General features: G+C 45.9%; 1 protein-coding gene across 3 annotated transcripts in view; it reads right to left on the reverse strand.

The window, feature by feature from the left end:
• Window positions 1-20,125, reverse strand: part of LOC126458048 (Golgi-specific brefeldin A-resistance guanine nucleotide exchange factor 1) — a 317,427-nt gene that overhangs the window by 274,727 nt on the left and 22,575 nt on the right. For all 3 annotated transcript variants that reach the window (XM_050094843.1, XM_050094842.1, XM_050094841.1), the window contains exons 4-5: window positions 9,569-9,687; window positions 9,382-9,490 (exon numbers count right to left, since the gene is read on the reverse strand). In XM_050094843.1, the coding sequence (XP_049950800.1) occupies window positions 9,382-9,490; window positions 9,569-9,687 (228 nt within the window). The remainder of the gene's footprint in view (window positions 1-9,381; window positions 9,491-9,568; window positions 9,688-20,125) is intronic.

Genomic DNA, 20,125 nt, shown 5'->3' on the forward strand with positions numbered 1-20,125 from the left:
CTCTTTTGCAGGCGCGCGATTGGCACTGCCAACACAGACAACACACAGAAGTCTGCGGCCCAGCAGCTGTAAAGAAATGTTGCCACAACCTGACACCTTGACTCAGTTGATAAACTGAGAAGACTTCATCAATATTATGTTGAGTTAATGATCCGTGTAAGGCCATCATTCAGATACAAATCTGTTTGCGAGTATTTGAATGAACATATTGTCAAGAATAACCAATCTGTTGTAAACTAGGTTATTGTGGGATCTTTTCTTAAATGTTTTCCATTTAATGATCGTTATTCCTATATTTATGTACTTTATTGTTTCACTAATTGTGGTGCTTCAAGAATAATCCATGCTTCTATAAAGGCTTAAAGCAACAGCAAGTGGGCCTGGTGATGAGATGATTAATGCAGTTATCCTGAGTATCACCTGGTCGAAGAGGGAACAGTGTATCCATTATTGTTTTGACCTCCAGACCCTGGAGCAGAAAGAATGGTATGAGGCCTACAGTGTCTTGCTTCACTGTGTTGTATGTGAATGTCACAATGGGCAGTATTGTATCCCAATCTCTCTGTTTGGCATCAACATACACTGAGACAATATTTGCCAGTGTCTTACTGAAGCATTCTGTGAGCCCACTTGTCTGTGGGAAGTAGGCAGTGTTCATCCTGCGGATGATATCACGACGTGAAATTACCTTTGATCAGTCTCTACTAGAAAACTTTTCCATTATCAGAGATCTCACAGAATGTGCTGTACTTCAAAACGATGTCTTCTACAAAGAACTCTGCAATCTCCAGAACTTCTGCAGTCAGCACAGCTTCGGTGACAGTGTAGTGGGTGAGGGAGTCAATTCAGATTATTGTCCATCGATTCTCATTTGCAACTTTGGGAACCTCCCAAAGAGATCAATTCCAATTTGGTAGAATGGCACTGCTGCAGATGTAACTGGAACAAGATGCTTTAGAGGTAACTGCAGCATGTACTTCCACTGCTGGCATTCCTTAAAGTGATTCACATAGTGTATAATGGATCGCAAGAGACCTAACCAGTAATGCCTGTGTCTGATTCCATGTAGAGTTTTTACAAATTCTAGGTGACCAGATGTTGGAGTGTTATAGAAATACTTCAGAATAGCTGGCTGTAGATGAGCTAGGATGATGTGTGACTGTTTCCACACGATTGGATAATAGTTCCTTTTTTACAATATTCCCTTTATTAACTCCAAATTCCTCTTCGTTCAATGATTTACAGTTTTCAACAGTCTTTGATCTTCCCTCCATTTAGCTGCAATACAATTTATTGCTGCACTGACAGATTTCATCCATACTGCTGTGTTCTTCTAACAGATTCTTTGTAAGGCAACTGCCCTTTTGTTTTGTCTACTTTTGTAAACCGTTGTGACATTTCACTTCTAAACCCTCAGTCAAACCGACATATTCTTCCCGCTAGTCAGCCGGCGTAGAGAATGGTGGTCGCTCATAACAGTTTATGGTCTTCCAAAAAAATACAGCAAAAACTTGCTTATGACCCAAACAATAGCAGGGCACTCTTTCTCGATTAGAGAGTAGTTCATCTCTCAGACTTGGAGAGTACTAGGAAGCCTAAGCTATCATCTTTTCAGCACATTCCTGAATTTGCACTAGAACTGCAGCTAAATAGTAAGTGCTAGTATCAGGATGAAGTGCTGTCTCAGCATTCTCATCTCACAAGATAGGGAAGATGTTAGTGCCTCCTTAAGGGTAGATCTTTCTTGTACATTTTCCCAGGAAAATTCAGCATCTTCCTGCAGTAGTTCTTGCAAGGAGTGTGCCTTGGCACACAAGTCCTTTATGGAATGCTGTTAGTATGAGCACATTCTGAGAGAACTTCTCGCATCATCAGTGTGCCAAGTCAGACAGTCAGTCGGTGACAGCTATTGTTTTCTTTGGGTTGGGACAGGCTCCTTTGCCATACACTAGGTGCTCAAGATTTCTTAGGCCAAAAGAGGCACTTTCTTAGATTCATGCAGCAGCCTGCAGTCTGAACACACTTCAACATGGCTGTCAGGTGTCTTAGAAGATCTTCAGATGTCTTCGGAGACATGAGTGCCATCCAGATCACAAAGGCGTATCATCCATTTAAGATGTCAAAGCAGGTTGTCCATAATATGTGCATAGGTGGCTGGAGCTTTACACAGTCCGAATGACATATCTTTGAACCCTCAGAAACTGTCTGGTGTTATGAAGGCAATCTTTTCCCTGCCAACCACATATTGTGCCTATGCTGTCAATGGGTGCGATTTTGGTCAGTCATCGGTAGTAAGAACAAATGGTTCAAATGGCTCTGAGCACTATGGGACTTAACATCTATGGTCATCAGTCCCCTAGAACTTAGAACTACTTAAACCTAACTAACCTAAGGACATCACACAACACCTAGTCATCACGAGGCAGAGAAAATCCCTGACCCCACCGGGAATCGAACCCGGGAACCCGGGCGCGGGAAGCGAGAACGCTACCGCACGACCACGAGCTGCGGACGGTAATCAGAACAGAAATGTGTAGTGCTATCCTACTTCCTGAAGACCACAGGAGAAGACCAAGAACTCAAGGTTTAGTAGTGGCATCTTGCAGCATCATCTTCACTTCTCCTGCAATACAGTTATTAAGCCAACGACAATCTACATGACATTGGCTAATCAGTGGATGATCCCCGGTGCTGATACAGTGTTTTACCATGGGCCAGTTGCCCTGTCTTTTCTCCACTCTGGATCCAAAAATTGGTGCAGAACTGCTAACACTCACCGACATTGTTCCTCAGTCAGGCCAGATTCCATTGGCAGTTTGAAAGTAGCTACCTCCCCTGCATTGTCTGTAGTGGTACAGAAGCACAGTTCTTCATTGCTAGAACCAAGTGCCCTTCGCGGATCGTTTCAGCTGTCCCCATACTTGTACCTTTATGTATGATGAGTTGTGGCCGCTTGTGATAATTACTGATCGAAAGTTCTCCTATGCTATCAACAATGTTTATGATCATCACTGGTATGTAGACAACTTTTTGAGCCTGAGTAGCTTTTCGCAATCAACAGAAGCTTGTTTAACCAAGCATCTCGACTGATGACTGGAAGTTGTTTCGTTAGTGATGGAGGGATAATATAACCATCAATGGCAAACAACCACACTGAGCAATCTTTGTTATGTGTGCTTGTTGGAATAGCTTCATCTATCTCAAGCTCAGACCTTCCACTGTCTATGAATGCTTATGATTCCAGCAAGAAGTTCTGTCCAAGAATAAAATTAAGACAACTTTCTGAAAAAAAAAAAAAAAAAAAAAAAAAAAAAAAAAAAAAAAAAAAAAAAAAAAAAAAAGACAAACTCAAAAGACTGCGTTCTGTCATTGATAATTGTTCTTGTAGATAATGTTCCTGTTGGCTGGATGTATTTCCCATATTTTACTTTCAGCACAATCATTTCCATATTAAGGAACAGTCTTCTTTATCTGACTACTATAAGCGAAGTCCAAGTTGGCTAGCACCCAGGCATGTTGGATGATATTTACTGAAGTCTCCGATCGTCATCCATGGAGGCTTTTCATCTGTGGCTGCCTCACCTCCATAGAAGGTCACTTCATTTTATTTTCCTGAATTCAGTGGCTAGACAAGCAGATGGTACCTCTGAACAGTGACAAGAAACTATTATGGCATGTTGGGTAGCAACCTCGACCAGAGTACAGCAATGGGCTTCATCTCTCAAGCTGACTACAGTCAACTAGTGTCAACAGAACTGTTGTGATGGCTGATATCTGGCACCATAGCAGTCATTGAAACCTAGCCTTCTGTTTCTGCAGTAACACACAACATGCCCAGAGCACCCAGAGCATTACCTGCTGGCATATGAGAGAGAGGAGGTAGTGGCTGTCTTCCACGCCTGCCATAGGCACCACATCCAGGCATCTCTTAGTACATGATGGTGATTCAAATTCCTTGCTTAGCCCAAGTATCAATATGGAGAACATATCAGAGATACTCAGGATACATACGACAGCTGCAGCTTGCACCTGCACAAAGCGGCAAAACTGTGGCAAGCACATTATTTAGCGCTGCCTCATGACACGTGTGCCGCTAAGTACAGAAGCCCAGCTCACCCCAGTTAGTCTCTCTCTAATCTCTATAGCTTTCTGTAATGTTTCATTGGATAATAAAGTCTTGGCCTTGCCTGATTTACATTTGTGGTCTGGATTGTTCCCTGGACTGTTATATGGTTAAGACAACATTACTATACCCAGGATTTGCTATGGTTATCCAATCACTTTGTGAACTATGCTTTCATTGACCTCAGGAACTGCTTGTTTAATTCTGACTGTCTCTGCTTTACAACCAATGCAAGTGATCATAAACTGCGTTCTACCTACGCAAAGTAGAATAGGAAACTGGCAATTATTTCAGTGAAGCATGGATTCTGTGTCTAAAGTTTGGGCAGCTGCAGTTGCAATAACAAAGACAACAGGAAGAAAAACAGTGGGACTTCCAGCAGCAGCATCAACAGTAGCAACAGCAAGAAAAACATTGGGAATTCTACCAGCAACAGCAGTCTTGGCTGTTACGAGTGCTGCAAAACCAACAACAGTCAGCAGCTGCCATTTCCTCAGCTCCCCCTCACCATCTGCCTGCTTCAATGAGACAAACAAGAGTTGGGATATATATTTATGTCACTCCATTTTACAGTGCAAGGCAAATCAACTAACTGACCCTGAATATCAGTTTGTGCTCTTACTGTCTTCTAATAGTAAACTGTATGAAATGGTGCAGTACTTAGGCCCACTCTTATGCACTGGTAGTGTGACTTTTTCTGATGTTTGTGGTTTGCTGACTGACTATAAATGTCAACAAACTCATGCCATAAGTGTAATTAGTGTGTTAGTAATGTAAGCAATCCTATGTAGCATGGGCTACTGAATTACGACACTTGGCATGCAAGTGTGATTTTTTTTTTCTGTAAACACTGTGGTGCATCATTAGTGGACTCCTTAATCCACCATTGCTGTTATCCATCTCACGCCTGATAGAAAAACTAGTATGAAAGCTTCAGAGGTATCTGAACCCACTCTGATTGCTATGTTAGAAATTGCTACAGATCACGAAGTATGTGTGTCAGAGCACACTATGTTTCACAATTCCTCTTGTCTCAACATTGTTAAGAGTACTAGTCGCCATTGTGCTCTACTATCAACTGATGACTTCCATTCAACATCATCAACCAATTTACCAAGCATCCATTCGTCTGGTAGTGCTGCAACCTGGGATTCAGTAGTCACCAATCATCCAACCTCATTATTGGTAGATGCACATAAACAAAAATGTTAGCACATTCCAAAGTGAGCGGAGGCTCATGGAATGTTTTGCTCTCTATTGTTGTCAAAGGACCTCACCAAGGCTCACACCATCAAATTGTGTTCAGATTGCAGTCCAAAGCATCAATGGTGTCACTGTGACACTTTATATTTGAGCTGATTGCAAGTCTAACTTTAATGCTCAAGAAGTTGTTGGTCTGTATCTACTTCCAAGGCTGGAGGAATTTTTGGCTAAACTGGCTAGGAGGAAAAGCTAAATTGGCTGGGAGCAATCAGTTTTCACAGATATATCTCATTGATGCCTACTTTTAACTGCCTGTAATTATCAGACGAAACAGTTTTAGTTATTAATATGCCATTCAGCATATATTGTTATAGAAGGTTGCCATTTGGGGTTAGAAGTGCTTCCATAATATTTCAGAGATACCTTGAGCAACTCATCCAATGTATCCAAACTATGTCAATTGCTTATATGATCTGTTAGTTACCAGACCCAAGTAGGAGCAGCTACTGCTCTACCTATAGGCTTTTGGGCAGCTCCAAGCCTATGGTCTGAATTGTAGTTTCTTCGAGCCAAGTGTCAAGTGCTTGGGATACATTAATATGGGCTCCCACCCACACAGACCACCTGGATACAATAACCAAATTACCAATTTCTAACAATCTCACAGAACTACAGACGTCACTCAGCAAAGTAAATTATTGTGCCAAGTTTATTCCCAAAGCAGTCCGTATTTTCCATCTGCTTGACTGCATATAAAAAGGTGTTAAATTTGTGTTGTCAGGGGCATGCCAGAAGGCCTTTGTGCAACTTAAAAAGTATGTGTTTAATGCTTGCCACTGATGCATCAGATTGGGGCATTGGTGCCATACTATCCCACAAATATGCCGACAACATGTCATAACCACTGCATTTGCAACTCAAACACTAAATGCAGTTAAGAGGAATTAATCAACCATCAAGAAAGAAGTGTTGGCTACTGTATAAGGCATCCAGACATTTCATGTACAACTTTATGGTACAAAGTTTCACCTGGTCACTTATCACAAACCATTTTGCTGTTCAGTCCCCATTTGAAAATTCCTAATAAAACAGAGCAGCAGCTGGAATAGTGTTCTCAATGATATATACCTATGAGATCCATTATCAGTCAACCACACAGCACTCCAAAGCTGATGCACTTTTCCACTTGCCGTGCGGCCTAGATGTCTGATTTGATAGCCACAAGGTGCTGTGCTTTGCCTCAGACGCAAATCAGCGACACACCCTTGATTTTTCTATTACAGTGCATCAAGTAGCAGCAGACGTGGAGAGTTATACACTCCTACTTAGAGTGTTGCCAGCTATACAGTAGGGTTGGCCACAGGGCTTCCCTAAGGATACTGACCCGGAATAGCACACAATTTTTCTTTACAGCACAGGCTAACATCACTGAGGAGATCATTTTGTTAGTTATGGATGACACTGAAAGCTGGGTCATAGTTCACCGCACACTCCATGCCCACATACTGAAGCTCATCCACACAACACTTTGGGGAATGCACAGAATGCAAGCAATAGCACAGCATCATGTGTACTGACCTGAGGTTGATGCCACTGAATGCACCATCTGTAACTGCCATGCCTGCATTCGCAACTGGACAGCCCCGGCACAGCATTTCTACCCTTGGCCACGCGCTGACCACCCCTGGTAAAGGGTGCACGTTGATTTTTCCAGTCCATTCTGGGGAGCAACGTGGTTGCTCTAGTTGTCAATGTCCTGTTTAACTTTCCATGTGTTGCTCAGATTCCTTCAACTGCTACAGCAGTTACTATCCATGCCCTGTCCATCAGATCTGCAATGAAGGGGACACCTCCCATCCTAGTTTCTGAAAACAGCCCTCAGTTTATGGCATCTGCATTTCAGGATTTTTGTCAACACAGTGGCATTGAGCACCCAACCACTGCCCCTTCCAATCTCACATCCGATTCACAAACTGAGTGGATGGTCAAAACATTCAAGACGCAGATGTGCAATATTCTGATAGCTGAATCTGGGTACACACTCAACTGCTTCCTCAGAACCTCCCAGTCAATCCCTGTAAAATGATATAGCCAGCCAAAATGTTACATAAGCATAGGCACCATATCCTGTTCGACCTGCTATGCCTACTACCCACACACAGAGTCATGTAACTGTGTGGGCTCCCATGTTTGGGCTTGTAACTTTGGCCAGGGTCCCGTGTTGACCCAAAACATCGTCGTCAGCAAAAAGGGGTGGCAGGTATTTGAGACTGCGGCCAGTCAAGAGCAGCTGATTCGACATCAGAATCATCTCCGTCAACAAGATGAGATACTGACCCCCTCTCCCCCCCTTTCCCTTCCACCACCAACTCAGCAACTACTCTAGGACAAGCCAGCACACCAGCCTGCCTCTTACTGCTACAACCTCTGCTCTCATGTTCAGCATCAACAGGAAATCGACAATCACTAGTGATGGCAGCCAATGGAGGTGGAATCACTTCTGCCCACTATACAGCTTCTAGCTCCCATCCTTCACCATCGATGGAACTCTCCTCTCACATTCCACAGAGGTTAAATATTTTCGGACCTTGGTTCCCTTGGAGGCAGAACTGTTGGTCCTATCACCACCACATCCAGCACCCACTCCCCAGCAGAAAGGCCCAAGCTACATCCCAGACATTGTTGATCAGCCATCACTCAAAGATGCCATCTTCCAACGCAGCCGAACACAATGAGGACCTACAGTGGTTGTCTTTGGCAGGGATTCCTGCATCTACCTCACCCCTTGCTCAGTGAAGTAAGCAAAGGCCACTCCATTTATGGCCCTCCACACTGATTAAAAGGGAGAGGGCTTTAATATTTCCCTCTTAGATTGAGTATCGATAATAAGAGCACATCAGAGGTACTCTGGCTATGTACAGCTGCTGCGGCTTCCAGATGCATGAGGCACAACATGTATTGTTATGTTGATGCAGTCAATCATTGCCTCAAAATGGTTACTGTACTGTACACAGTAAACAATGCTGTAAAATGTGTGTGTGTGTGTGTGTGTGTGTGTGTGTGTGTGTGTGTGTGTGTGTGTGTGTGTGTGTGTGTCCTTCCATATTTAGTATTTTCTTAAGCACAATAAGGAGATAACATCATAACTATGTAAAACATAATACCATAAAACTGCCTCCTCCATAATTCACTGTTGGCACTAGAGGTGATGGTAGACAGCATCCTTCAGGCAAACGCCAAACACAAACCCTTCTACTGGACACCATAGGGTAGAATGTGATTTACCAACCCAAATCATTCTTTACACCACCAGAATCATAGAAATGTGTGGCTTATGGAGAGCTGATCAACCAATGTACCCCACCCTTTTTAACTCCCTACACACAGTCACTGAGCCTGCTGGACCGCTGGTAGCACTTTGGAAACTCCCGAGTAATTCCGTCCGCTGATTTCATATGATTTCTTTTTTTACAGCCCAGCTCTGGAATGGTTGACAGTCCCTGTCTGTCAGTTCAAGAAGTTCACCTGGTCTTAATTTAGACATGATTCTCCCTACATGTTTCCACTTCATAATCACATCACAAACAGTCAATCTGTGTAGGTTTGACAACACTACGCTCCCCTGAAATATATATCTTTCTCACTCATAATTTTGGACTACAACCATTAGCTAGGAAACAAAGCAGGTGAATAAAAGTGTGTCAGAAGTGGCAAAACACAATGTACAAAACAAGTTATCACAGGTTTATTTCTTGGGATACAGACCGACCTTGTCATCCAAATGAAAGTTTGTTACATAACACCACATTACTGATTTGTCCTTCCTCAACACACTAACTCTCCAACTTTTGTATCTAACTTGGTATCTCCAATGTACACTCATTTACCCATCGTGATCAGCAAATGGTGAACAACGCTTTTAGTTATTGCAAATATAACAAAAGACATTAATATGTATGTGTATACTAGTTCATAAAGTCTCGATTTCGAACCCAGGAAATATGGTCCAAGTTGTATGTATTACTAAATAAGAGAAGCCATTAAGCATTACTTACCACTCAGCCTTGATTCAAAACATATCCTAAAACAGCTCATTAAAATTTCGCATACACTGTCATTGCTAAGCATGATTCCCTCAGGTGAAAACATCAGTGTTCGTAGTACCTAGAATAACATGTAACTGCATTAGTATATAAGGACATAATATTGCATGAATTTATAAATAATACCACAATACATCACCTGCAGTATGACAAGAAGCACAACTCCATCACTATCTTGGTCAGTGCCCATAAATCTCGCATGTGTAACAGCATCAGCGATGTTTTGCACAGTAGTGGGAACTGATTTCCCTCCTGGGTCTGAAAAATATTCAAAGTATGACAATCAGTCTTCCTTTTTCCTAAATACTTTAAGCTTTAAACTACTCATATACATAGAAAATGTCACTTAGTTTTCATTTCACACAAAACATAATTTTGAAATGTTACATCATGTTGACTTCTCACTTAACAGGCTGATGCAAATGTTAATTGTGCAACCCTGTACAATAAATATGATGAGAGGGTGTAACATGCCACAAATACAGAAATGCAAAGTCAGAAGTGTCCTATAAACGTTCATGCCACTACTATTGGAGCCTCCTGGCCCCTGCATTCCACCACTGAGAGACCACCTGCGAGAAGCTCTGTATCTTACAGAAGCTGACTTTTAATGACTATTCAGCTTTCCATGTAAGCATAATGGCCTATGCTATCAGTAAGAATTAATAACTGTGATCAACAGAGTGTGTGTGTGTGTGTGTGTGTGTGTGTGTGTGTGTGTGTGTGTGTGTGTGTAGGGAAGGGGGGGAGGGGTTTCAATCCTTTGGATAAAAATAAATTTACATACAAAGATTGATCATTTTGTTTTGTTTTAGGGCACAAAAACAACTAGGGTCATACACGCCTATATCAGAACTGTAGAACACGAAGACAAAGAGAGGAGTTAAAAAGAACGACACATTAATCCTAATCATCAGAAGATAAGACAGCTGACAACAGGGGTGTGGAGAAAGGTCTACAAAATACGGCATAGAGAAACTGAGGTCCTGAACTAAAAATTAAATGGCCTTCACCATATTGGTACAACATATAAAAAGTAAAACACAGTCGACAGCCCACATGTTTTTCGCTAAAACAGCTGATAACTTAGACGGTAAACACAAACGAGAACGTAAATGGTTAAAAAGGGGCATTCCGTCAGGAAATGGCAGACTGTCAAAGACTGAGTGCAATGAACACAAAGTGGTGGGAGGGCGCCACTTAACAAATGGTGATCGCTAAAAAGACAATGCCCAATGCACAACCTAGCTAAAATGTTCTCCTCCAGGCGAGAGGTCTGAGAGGAGGTCGGGGTGATGACAAAGTGGCACCACCTACTGACGAATGGCAACATGGACCATTGGAGGGAATGTAAAAACCGGCGGGCTGAGGTAAGAGGACTGCAGCCTTGGCAGCAGCATCAGCAGCCTCATTTCCTGTCAGCTCACAAAGGCTTTGAAGGACACAGAGTCAGAGCAGATGATGCAATTGAACAGCCTGTGTCGCCAGATGTGCTGTGTGGCCTGATACAGGGCCAAGAGCTCTGCTGTAAATACTGAGCAGTGTTCCGGAAGGCAAGAGCAAAAAACGTCGGTGGCAGCGAAGAAGGCACGCCGAACACCACAGTCAGTTCAAGAGCCATCAGTGTACACAAAAGCACTATCGTGAAGTTCCATGCTAAGCTGGTGAAACTTCTGGCGATAGAGCAAGCCTAGTGTAGTGTCCTTGTGAAGCAAATGGAGGCCAAGGTGAACACGGCCCACCACATGAAGCCAAGGTGGCGAAGGGTTCACACCCACCAGGAAAGCTGCAGGTAGCGTAAAGTTAAGCTGCCAGAGCAAGAGCCGAAAGCAAACTCCAGAAGTTAACAGAGAAGAGGGACTGGACACGCCCCCTACTGGCGATCAAAGGAGTCATCGAAGAAGGATGCATAGGATGGATGGCCATGCAAGGCAGTCAAACAGCATGCATATCTGCTGAGGAGAAAGTCACAGCGGTAGGACCGCAGTAGCTCGGCAGTGTCCACATACAGGCTCTAAACCGGGATAGTGAACAGGCGTCAGTGGCCAAATGGATGCCACAATGGTGGATAGTACTGAGACGGCGTAAGAGGAACGGACATGCAGATGCATAAACAAAACGCCCATAGTCTAGATTCAAACGGACAAGGGACAGGTACAAACAGAGAAGGATGCTTTGCTCTGCTCCCCAGATAGTTCCACTGAGGACACACAGGACATGAGGGACCACATACAGCAGGCTGCCAGGTAAGACACGTGGGAGGACCAAGAAAGTTGCCTATCAGGCATGAGTCCCAGGAATTTTGTAGTTTGAGCGAATGGAGGAGCAACAGGCCCAAGATCTAAAGATGGTGCATGAAACCAATTGCACCACCAGAAATTCATACAAATGGTTTTGTCAGTGGAAAAACGAAAGCCATTGGCAATGCTCCACGAGTGAAGACGATCAAGACATTGCTGAAGATGCTGCTCAATGAGCAAGTCCGTGATAACTGCAACAGGTAGCAAAATCGTCAACAAAAAGGGAGCCGGAGATGCCCGGTGCAAGACAGGCCATCATAAGGTTAATGGCGATAGCGACACTTAGGACATAACTCTTGTAGAGAATACAGAGGATACTAGTCCTCCACCAGGTGTCGTAGGCTTTCTCCAGATCCAAAAACACAGCCACAGTCTGGGATTTCTGCAGAAAACCATTCATGGCATGGGTGGACAAAGTGACGAGATGGCCAACTGCAGAACGGTGTGCTCAAAATCCACATTGTGTGGCTGTCAGTAAATTGCGAGACTCAAGCCATCACACCAGTCGGAATGATTCATACGTTCCATCACCTTGCAAACAGCTGGTGAGAGAAATGGGGTTTTAGCTACAAGGAAGGGGTTTGTCCTTACCGGGCTTAGGTATGGGTATGACAGTGGCTGCACACCAGCATCTGGGAAATGTGCACTCTGCCCAGATGTGGTTGTACATACGAAGGAGAAAGCAAGACAATGGTGCTGCAACATCTGATTGTGAACATCGTCTGGCACTGTGGCAGAGGACCGCTATGAAGTGAGAGCATGATCTAGCTCCTTCATAGTCCCGAAGAATGCGACAACACTGTGCATGCAAGTGTTTATAATGAATGCAGTTTGCCATTGTAAGGTGATGGTTAAAAATTCGGAGAGCATGTTTCCGCACGTGAATTGCATTGCAGCACACCTCAGTCCACCAAAGCACGGTGACACAGCATGGTAAAGTGGACATGTGAGGAACGGACAGAGACACAGCACGGTGAAGAGAAAGTGAGAGGAATAGAATGTTCTGCGTCAGTAAGGATAACGTTTGTAAAATATTCTACCTGGTCATCACAACTGGGTAAATGTTGTTCTTTGAAGGTCGCCAGGGAGGAGTAAAGCCTCCAGTCAGCTTTAACAAGCTGCCACTTGGGTGTGCACTGGGGTGAGGTAGGAGTCAGCAAACAGATAGCACGTGCAAAAGCTCGCTCAAGTACGTGTCTGAGAGAATGGACCATTCGAGACAATGGGCAAGCTGCGCAGTGCAGAAGGATAGGTCCAAATGGGAATAGGAGTGCTGGAGTCTGAAAGAAACATGGGTGTTCCTGTGTTATGGCAGAGGAGGTTAAATTGATTGAGAAGGTCAGCCAAGAGGACACCTATCTGAAAGGCTCTGGGAGAACCCCATAGGGGATAATGCGCATTGGTGTCACTGAGCAGCAGAAAGGGGTTAGGTAGCTGCCCAATAAGCTGGAGGAAGTCTGCCCTGGTGACATCGAATGATGGAGGGATGTAAACTGTGCAAAGGGAAAAGGTCAAGTGAGGAAGGAAAGGGCGAACTGCAACAGCTTGAAGGCAGGTAGTCAGGGAGATGGGCTGACTATGAACATCACCCCGTATGAAAGCATGACTTCCCCATGAGATGGAACACTGTCCTCGGAGGGAAGGTCAAAATGGACGGGAAAGAAATGCGGGAGCGCAAAGTGGTCGTGGGGACACAATTTTGTTTCCAGGAGGCAGAGAACAAGTGGACACTGCAATTCTAAGCAGCTTTCTTTCTTTGATTGAACACCACAAATGTTCCATTTAAGGATAGTCATAACAAGGAAAGGGGAGAGGGGAAAAAATGAAGGGGTGTCACCTCAGTGACTGCTGAGTGCCAGGCTTCAAAAACTCACTTCTATAGGACACAGAGACTGGAGGATCCTGTTCCATGAGATCTACAGAGGTGTTGGGACTCTCCATCCGTCGATCTGTGGAATCCAGGGCATAGAAACCGTTGGCGGTGCGCTCCAGTGACACAGGAGGTCGGCCGGGTGAGGAAATCACATGGTGACAAAATTGAAGAGGATCTTCAAGTCAGCTAACGAGAAGACAGTTTCCCTTTGTTTGATTTCTTGGAGCCTTTCTGGTTGGCTGAGAAGATGTTTTTTGGCTGGAGAGATGTAGGAAGTCTTTGCAGGAGTATTCCTTCTGTCCTTTCCAGCCTGCCAGTTGTGTAGCACGTGACTTCGTCCCGGGAGGCGAATGTTTGTTTGGTTGTTTGTTTGTTGCACAGCTGGGCAAGGAGAAGGTGATGCTACCATGACACTGGGCGATTTGACAATGGCAGTGCTGAATTTGAGGTTGCATGTCTGTGTGGTCATGTCCTTCACAGAACAAGATGTAGCAAGAACAGTATTGAATGTGCCAGATGGTAGAACGCAGAATTTGCAACTAGCAACTGACCGTGTAAGGCTTTTTTTCTCCTACCCAGATCTCCTGGACATACTGCTCATCAAGAGACAAGAGACAAGCTAAAGAAGATGCAGTATGGTCGCCATTGCAGTTGAAACAGTGGGGAGGAGGCGGTATCACCCTTGTGTGCATCCCTACTACAGGTTACACATTTGGACAGGCGTAGCAGTGAATCAGGTTTGGAATGTATGGTTAGACTGTGATAACTTCATAGCCTGCTTTGACCTTGGACATAAGCACCACTATCAAACATGAGAAAAAGTGTACATGTGGGCACTAAGGATGCATCTACCTTTTTGACCACCGATGGCAATGACACCCTGATCAGAGAGGTATGTTTGGATTTCTGCCTCAGTCAGACCATCATGCAGCCTAGTGTAAATAACATGAAGAGAAGAATTCAAGAGTTCAATGGGCCTAGACACAAACATGATAGCTGTGGATGAGCAAAGCGGCAAGCAGTTGTGCTTGAGACACAGAAGTAGTCTGCAAAAGCAAATTGACATTGCATAAACAAGAGCGGGATTTCACAGGATGAGCAACTGCATCAGCACCTTTTTGAATAAGAAACGGATTTACCACTGCAAAGGACTGACCTCCTTCAGTATGTGAAGCCACGAGAAACCGTGGTGCAGCTGTGAGGGTCTTTGAATCGGGAGCTTCATTCTGTTTATGCTTGGTAGACATTGACTGCAAAGATGATGATTGGGTCATTGAGAGAAAATCCCACATGATTGCTGGAGTCTCCAATGGCATGCTCCTTCCAACAGGGAGGGGGGAGGGGGAGGGCCTCAGAGGGGTCTCACCTGCATTAGGTGATTGTTCACACCTCCCAAACACTTGACAGTGGGACCAATCAGTAATTTGGGAAGGTAGCACCTCAGACAATCACCCCTCCCTGGGCCTGGCCTTTTTTTTTTTTTTTTTTTTTTTTTGTGTGGTTTTAGGGCGCAAAACTTCTATGGTCATTAGCGCCCAGCCCGTGACGTAGGAAATAGGAAAAAAAACGAAATTTAAAATCAGCAGCAAGGGGAACAAAGTCATAAAATTTGAGAAACTAAAGGCAGAAGGAATGCTTAAAAATCCACTATAGAAAGGGGTTGGTTATCCCCAAAAAAAAAAAAAAAATCAAATGACTGACGTCATTTCACTGTCACTAATAAACTGTAGAACGCGGTCAGCTGAGCGCGTGTCATCTGCTAAAATCAACGATAGATCAGGTGATAGCTGTAGACGGGAGCGTAACGGATTAAAATAGGGGCATTCAATTAAAAGGTGTCTGACCGTCCACAGCTGAGAGCAGTGGGGACAGAGTGGGGGAGGATCACCGCTTAAAAGATGTCGATGACTAAAAAGACAGTGCCCTATCCGGAGTCTAGCTAAAATTACCTCCTCCCGACGATGCGTTCGGGAGGAAGAGGTCCAAGCGCAAGGAAGGGCTTTCACTTCCCGCAATTTATTATGGGGAAGTGTTGACCAATGCGCATGCCATAAATGAGCAACTTGGCGACATAAACCGCTCCGTAGATCGGTAAACGGAAGAGACTGAATAGCTGGCCGAGGAAGAGAGACTGCAGCCTTGGCCGCTATATCGGCCGCCTCATTCCCACAGATACCAGCGTGTCCCGGGAGCCAGAGGAACGCCACTGAGACGCCCCCCAGGTGGAGCAAGCGCAGACAGTCCTGAATCCGGTGGACCAGAGGGTGCACAGGGTAAAGAGCTTGGAGACTTAGGAGAGAGCTGAGAGAATCTGAGCAGATTACGTACTGTATCCGCTGATGGCGGCGGATGTAGTGGACAGCCTGGAGAACAGCGTAAAGCTCCGCAGTATAAACCAAACACTGGTCGGGAAGCCGAAAGTGATTTGGGGTGTCGCCAACAATATAGGCACTCCCTACACCTAACGATGTTTTCGAGCCGTCGGTGTAAATAAATGTGGCTTCCGTCATTTGTGCACATAGAGCAGCAAATGCCCGACGGTAGACAAGTGTAGGGGTACCATCCTTGGGAAATTGACTTAGGTCTCTGAGCAAGTCGATCCGGGGACGGAGCCAAGGTGGTGCTGTACCCCAAGTAGTCAAGAAGGTTTTAGGAAAGCGGAAGGAGAGAGAATGGAGCAGTTGACGGAAGCGGACTCCCGGGGGTAGTAGGGAGGAGGAGCGGCCTGCATACCCGACATCAAAGGAGGCATCGAAAAAAAGGTCATGGGCTGGATTAGCAGGCATGGAAGACAGATGGCTAGCATAACGACTCAGAAGGACTGCCCGCCGATTGGACAGCGGAGGTTCAACAGTCTCAGCATAAAGGCTTTCCACAGGGCTGGTGTAAAAAGCTCCAGACACTAAACGTAATCCACGGTGGTGGATAGAGTCGAGACGCCGAAGAATAGACGGCCGAGCAGAGGAGTAGACTATGCTTCCATAATCCAATTTCGAGCGCACTAAGGCGCGATAGAAGCGGAGAAGGACCACTCGGTCCGCTCCCCAGGAGGTACCATTCAGGACACGGAGGGTGTTAAGGGAACGCAGACAGCGAGCCGAAAGATAGGAAACGTGGGAGGACCAGCACAGTTTTCTGTCAAACATAAGACCCAAGAATTTAGCGACGTCGGAAAACGGAAGGTTGACAGGACCTAGATGTAAGGAGGGCGGAAGAAACTCCTTACGTTGCCAAAAATTAACACAAACGGTCTTACTGGGTGAGAAACGGAAGCCGGTTTCGATGCTCCACGAGTGGAGGCGATCGAGACATCCTTGAAGACGTCTTTCAAGCAGGCTGGTCCGTTGAGAGCTGTAGTAGATCGCAAAATCGTCCACAAAGAGGGAGCCCGAGACATCAGGAAGGAGACAATCCATAATTGGATTAATGGCGATGGCAAACAGTACAACGCTCAGCACGGAGCCCTGGGGTACCCCGTTTTCTTGGGAGAAAGTACGGGAGAGAGTAGTGTTCACCCGCACCCTAAAAGTGCGCTCTGCCATAAATTCGCGAAGAAAAAGGGGCAGCCGGCCTCGAAAGCCCCAAGAGAACAGTTTGCGGAGGATGCCTGTCCTCCAACAGGTATCGTATGCTCTCTCCAGATCAAAAAATATTGCTACCGTTTGGCGTTTCCGGAGAAAATTGTTCATGATATAAGTGGAGAGAGCAACAAGATGGTCAACGGCAGAACGATGCTTTCGGAATCCGCATTGGGCTGGTGTTAAAAGACTGCGGGATTCCAGCCACCAAGCTAAACGGTAATTCACCATACGCTCCAAAACCTTACACAGACACTACTCGTGAGAGAAATGGGGCGATAGCTAGAGGGGAGATGTTTGTCCTTTCCAGGTTTCGGAACGGGAACGACAATAGCTTCCCGCCATCGCCTGGGAAAGGTACCGTCGGTCCAAATTCGATTGTAAAGGCGAAGGAGGTAACGCAGGCTACGGGTTGATAAATGCAGCAACATTTGGACATGGATACCATCCGGTCCTGGGGCGGAGGAGCGAGAAGAAGAGAGGGCATGTTGGAGTTCCCGCATGGAGAAAACAGTATTGTAGCTTTCGTGATTTTGAGAGGAGAAAGCAAGATGTCGCACTTCCGCTGCATGTTTCTTCGGGAGAAACGCTGGCGGGTAATTGGAAGAGCTCGAAATCTCAGCAAAGTGCTGACCCAATGAGTTAGAAATTGCGACGGGGTCCACTAAGGTATGATGCGCGACAGTGAGCCCAGAGACCGGGGAGAAACTAGGCGCGCCTGAAAACCGTCGAAGCCGACTCCAAACTTCCGAGGAGGGAGTGAAGGTGTTAAATGAGCTAATAAAGAATTTCCAGCTTGCCTTCTTGCTATCGCGGATGACGCGACGGCATCGCGCACGGAGCTGCTTATATCGGATACAGTTGGCCAAAGTTGGATGGTGACGGAAAATGCGAAGACCACGTCGCCGCTCACGTATTGCGTCACGGCATGCCTCGTTCCACCAAGGAACTGGGGGGCGCCGGGGCAATTCGGAGGTGCGTGGTATTGAACGTTCCGCAGCTGTGAGAATAACGTCGGTAACATGTGTGACCTCATCGTCGACGCTTGGAAAGCGACGGTCATCGAATGTCGCTAGAGACGAAAAAAGTGTCCAATCGGCTTGGGCAAACTTCCAGCGTCGCGAGCGCATATATGGCAGTTGAGGCTGCAGTCTGAGAACACATGGAAAGTGGTCACTCGAGTGTGTATCATCAAGGGCGAACCATTCGAAGCGCTGAGCTAGCGGAACAGTACCGACCGCAAGGTCCAAATGAGATAAATTTGTCGTGGAGGCAGACAAAAATGTGGGGACCCCAGTGTTGAGGCAGACTAGATCCGCTTGGTGGAAGACGTCTAGCAATAGTGAGCCACGTGGACAAGGATGTGGAGATCCCCAAAGCGGGTGGTGGGCATTGAAGCCCCCAACCAGCAAATAGGGGGGTGGAAGCTGACCAAGAAGATGAAGAAGATCAGCTCGTGCCATTGGTGTGGACAATGGAATGTATACCATACAAAGAGAGAACGTGTATCCAGAAAGGGAAAGACGGACGGCGACAGCTTGGAAGGAACTGTTTAAGGGGATTTGGTGATAATGGAGAGTATCGTGGAGCAGAATCATGAGTCCTCCATGGGCTGGAGTGCCTTCAACAGAGGGGAGGTCATATTGGACGGACTGAAAATGAGGGAGAACAAAGCGGTCATGGGGACGCAGCTTTGTTTCCTGAAGACAGAAGATGACCGGCGAGTAGGATCGTAAGAGGATCGACAATTCATCCCGATTGGCTCGAATGCCGCGGATATTCCAGTGGATAATGGACATAGGGTGAACAGAAAATGGAGGAACATGACCAAGGGTGCTGTCAACTCAACGACTGCTCAGAGCTTGCGACCGACAGCATGGAATGGCATTCAGTCGAAGGCAGAAGATCCTGATCCATAGGTTGGTCAGGAGCAGCTCCTGCCACCAACGATCGGCCAGTTGACCGGCCACCAGCAGTGCGCCTCGGCGACACAGAAGACGGCCGAGGGCGATTTCCGCCAGGTGGTGCTGTAGATGGGACATGCCTTGGCGGAGAAGGAGAGGAACTGTGTTTCTTCGTAGCCTTCTTGGAAGTATGATGTTTAGAGGAAGGAGGAACCGATGGTTGTGAAGTTGCGGTACGTAAAAACTCTTCACGAGAATGCTCTTTTTTTGAAGACTTGGCGTCTGACTTTTGGGCTCGAGATTTAGCAGAACCCGACGAAGGGTGAGCCATAGAGTGGGCAGGCGAAAGTGGTGAGGTTGAACGGGCGATCTTTGCACTGGCCGATCTGACGACCGTGGTACTAAAGGTGAGGTCGCAAGTCTGCGTGGCCGCCTCCTTTGTTGGCCGAGGAGAAGCAAGGACAGTGCTGTATTTTCCTTTCTGAGGCACAGTGGGCTGTCGACTGGCGAGTAACTTTCGAGCTGCAAAGGTAGACACCTTTTCCTTCCCTCTTATTTCCTGGATGAGTTTTTCGTCCTTAAAAACGGGGCAATCTCGAGAGGAAGCAGCGTGGTCACCCATACAGTTGATGCAGCGAGGGGATGGAGGTGGACAAGCACCCTCATGGGCATCCTTGCCACACGTAACACATTTGGCCGGATTGGAACAGGACTGGCTGGTGTGATTGAACCGCTGACATCGATAGCAACGCGTAGGGTTTGGGACATAAGGGCGAACGGAAATTATCTCATAGGCTGCTTTGATTTTTGATGGGAGTTGAACTTTGTCAAATGTCAAGAAGACAGTGCGGGTTGGAATGATGTTCGAGTCAACCCTTTTCATAACCCGATGAACAGCCGTGATGCCCTGGTCAGACAGGTAGTGCTGAATTTCTTCGTCAGACAATCCATCGAGGGAGCGTGTATAAACGACTCCACGCGAGGAATTTAAGGTACGGTGCGGTTCCACCCGGACAGGGAAAGTGTGGAGCAGAGAAGTAC

The sequence above is a fragment of the Schistocerca serialis genome, chromosome 2 (genome assembly GCF_023864345.2).
Source record: "Schistocerca serialis cubense isolate TAMUIC-IGC-003099 chromosome 2, iqSchSeri2.2, whole genome shotgun sequence".
In the NCBI taxonomy this organism is placed as follows: Eukaryota; Metazoa; Arthropoda; class Insecta; order Orthoptera; family Acrididae; genus Schistocerca; species Schistocerca serialis.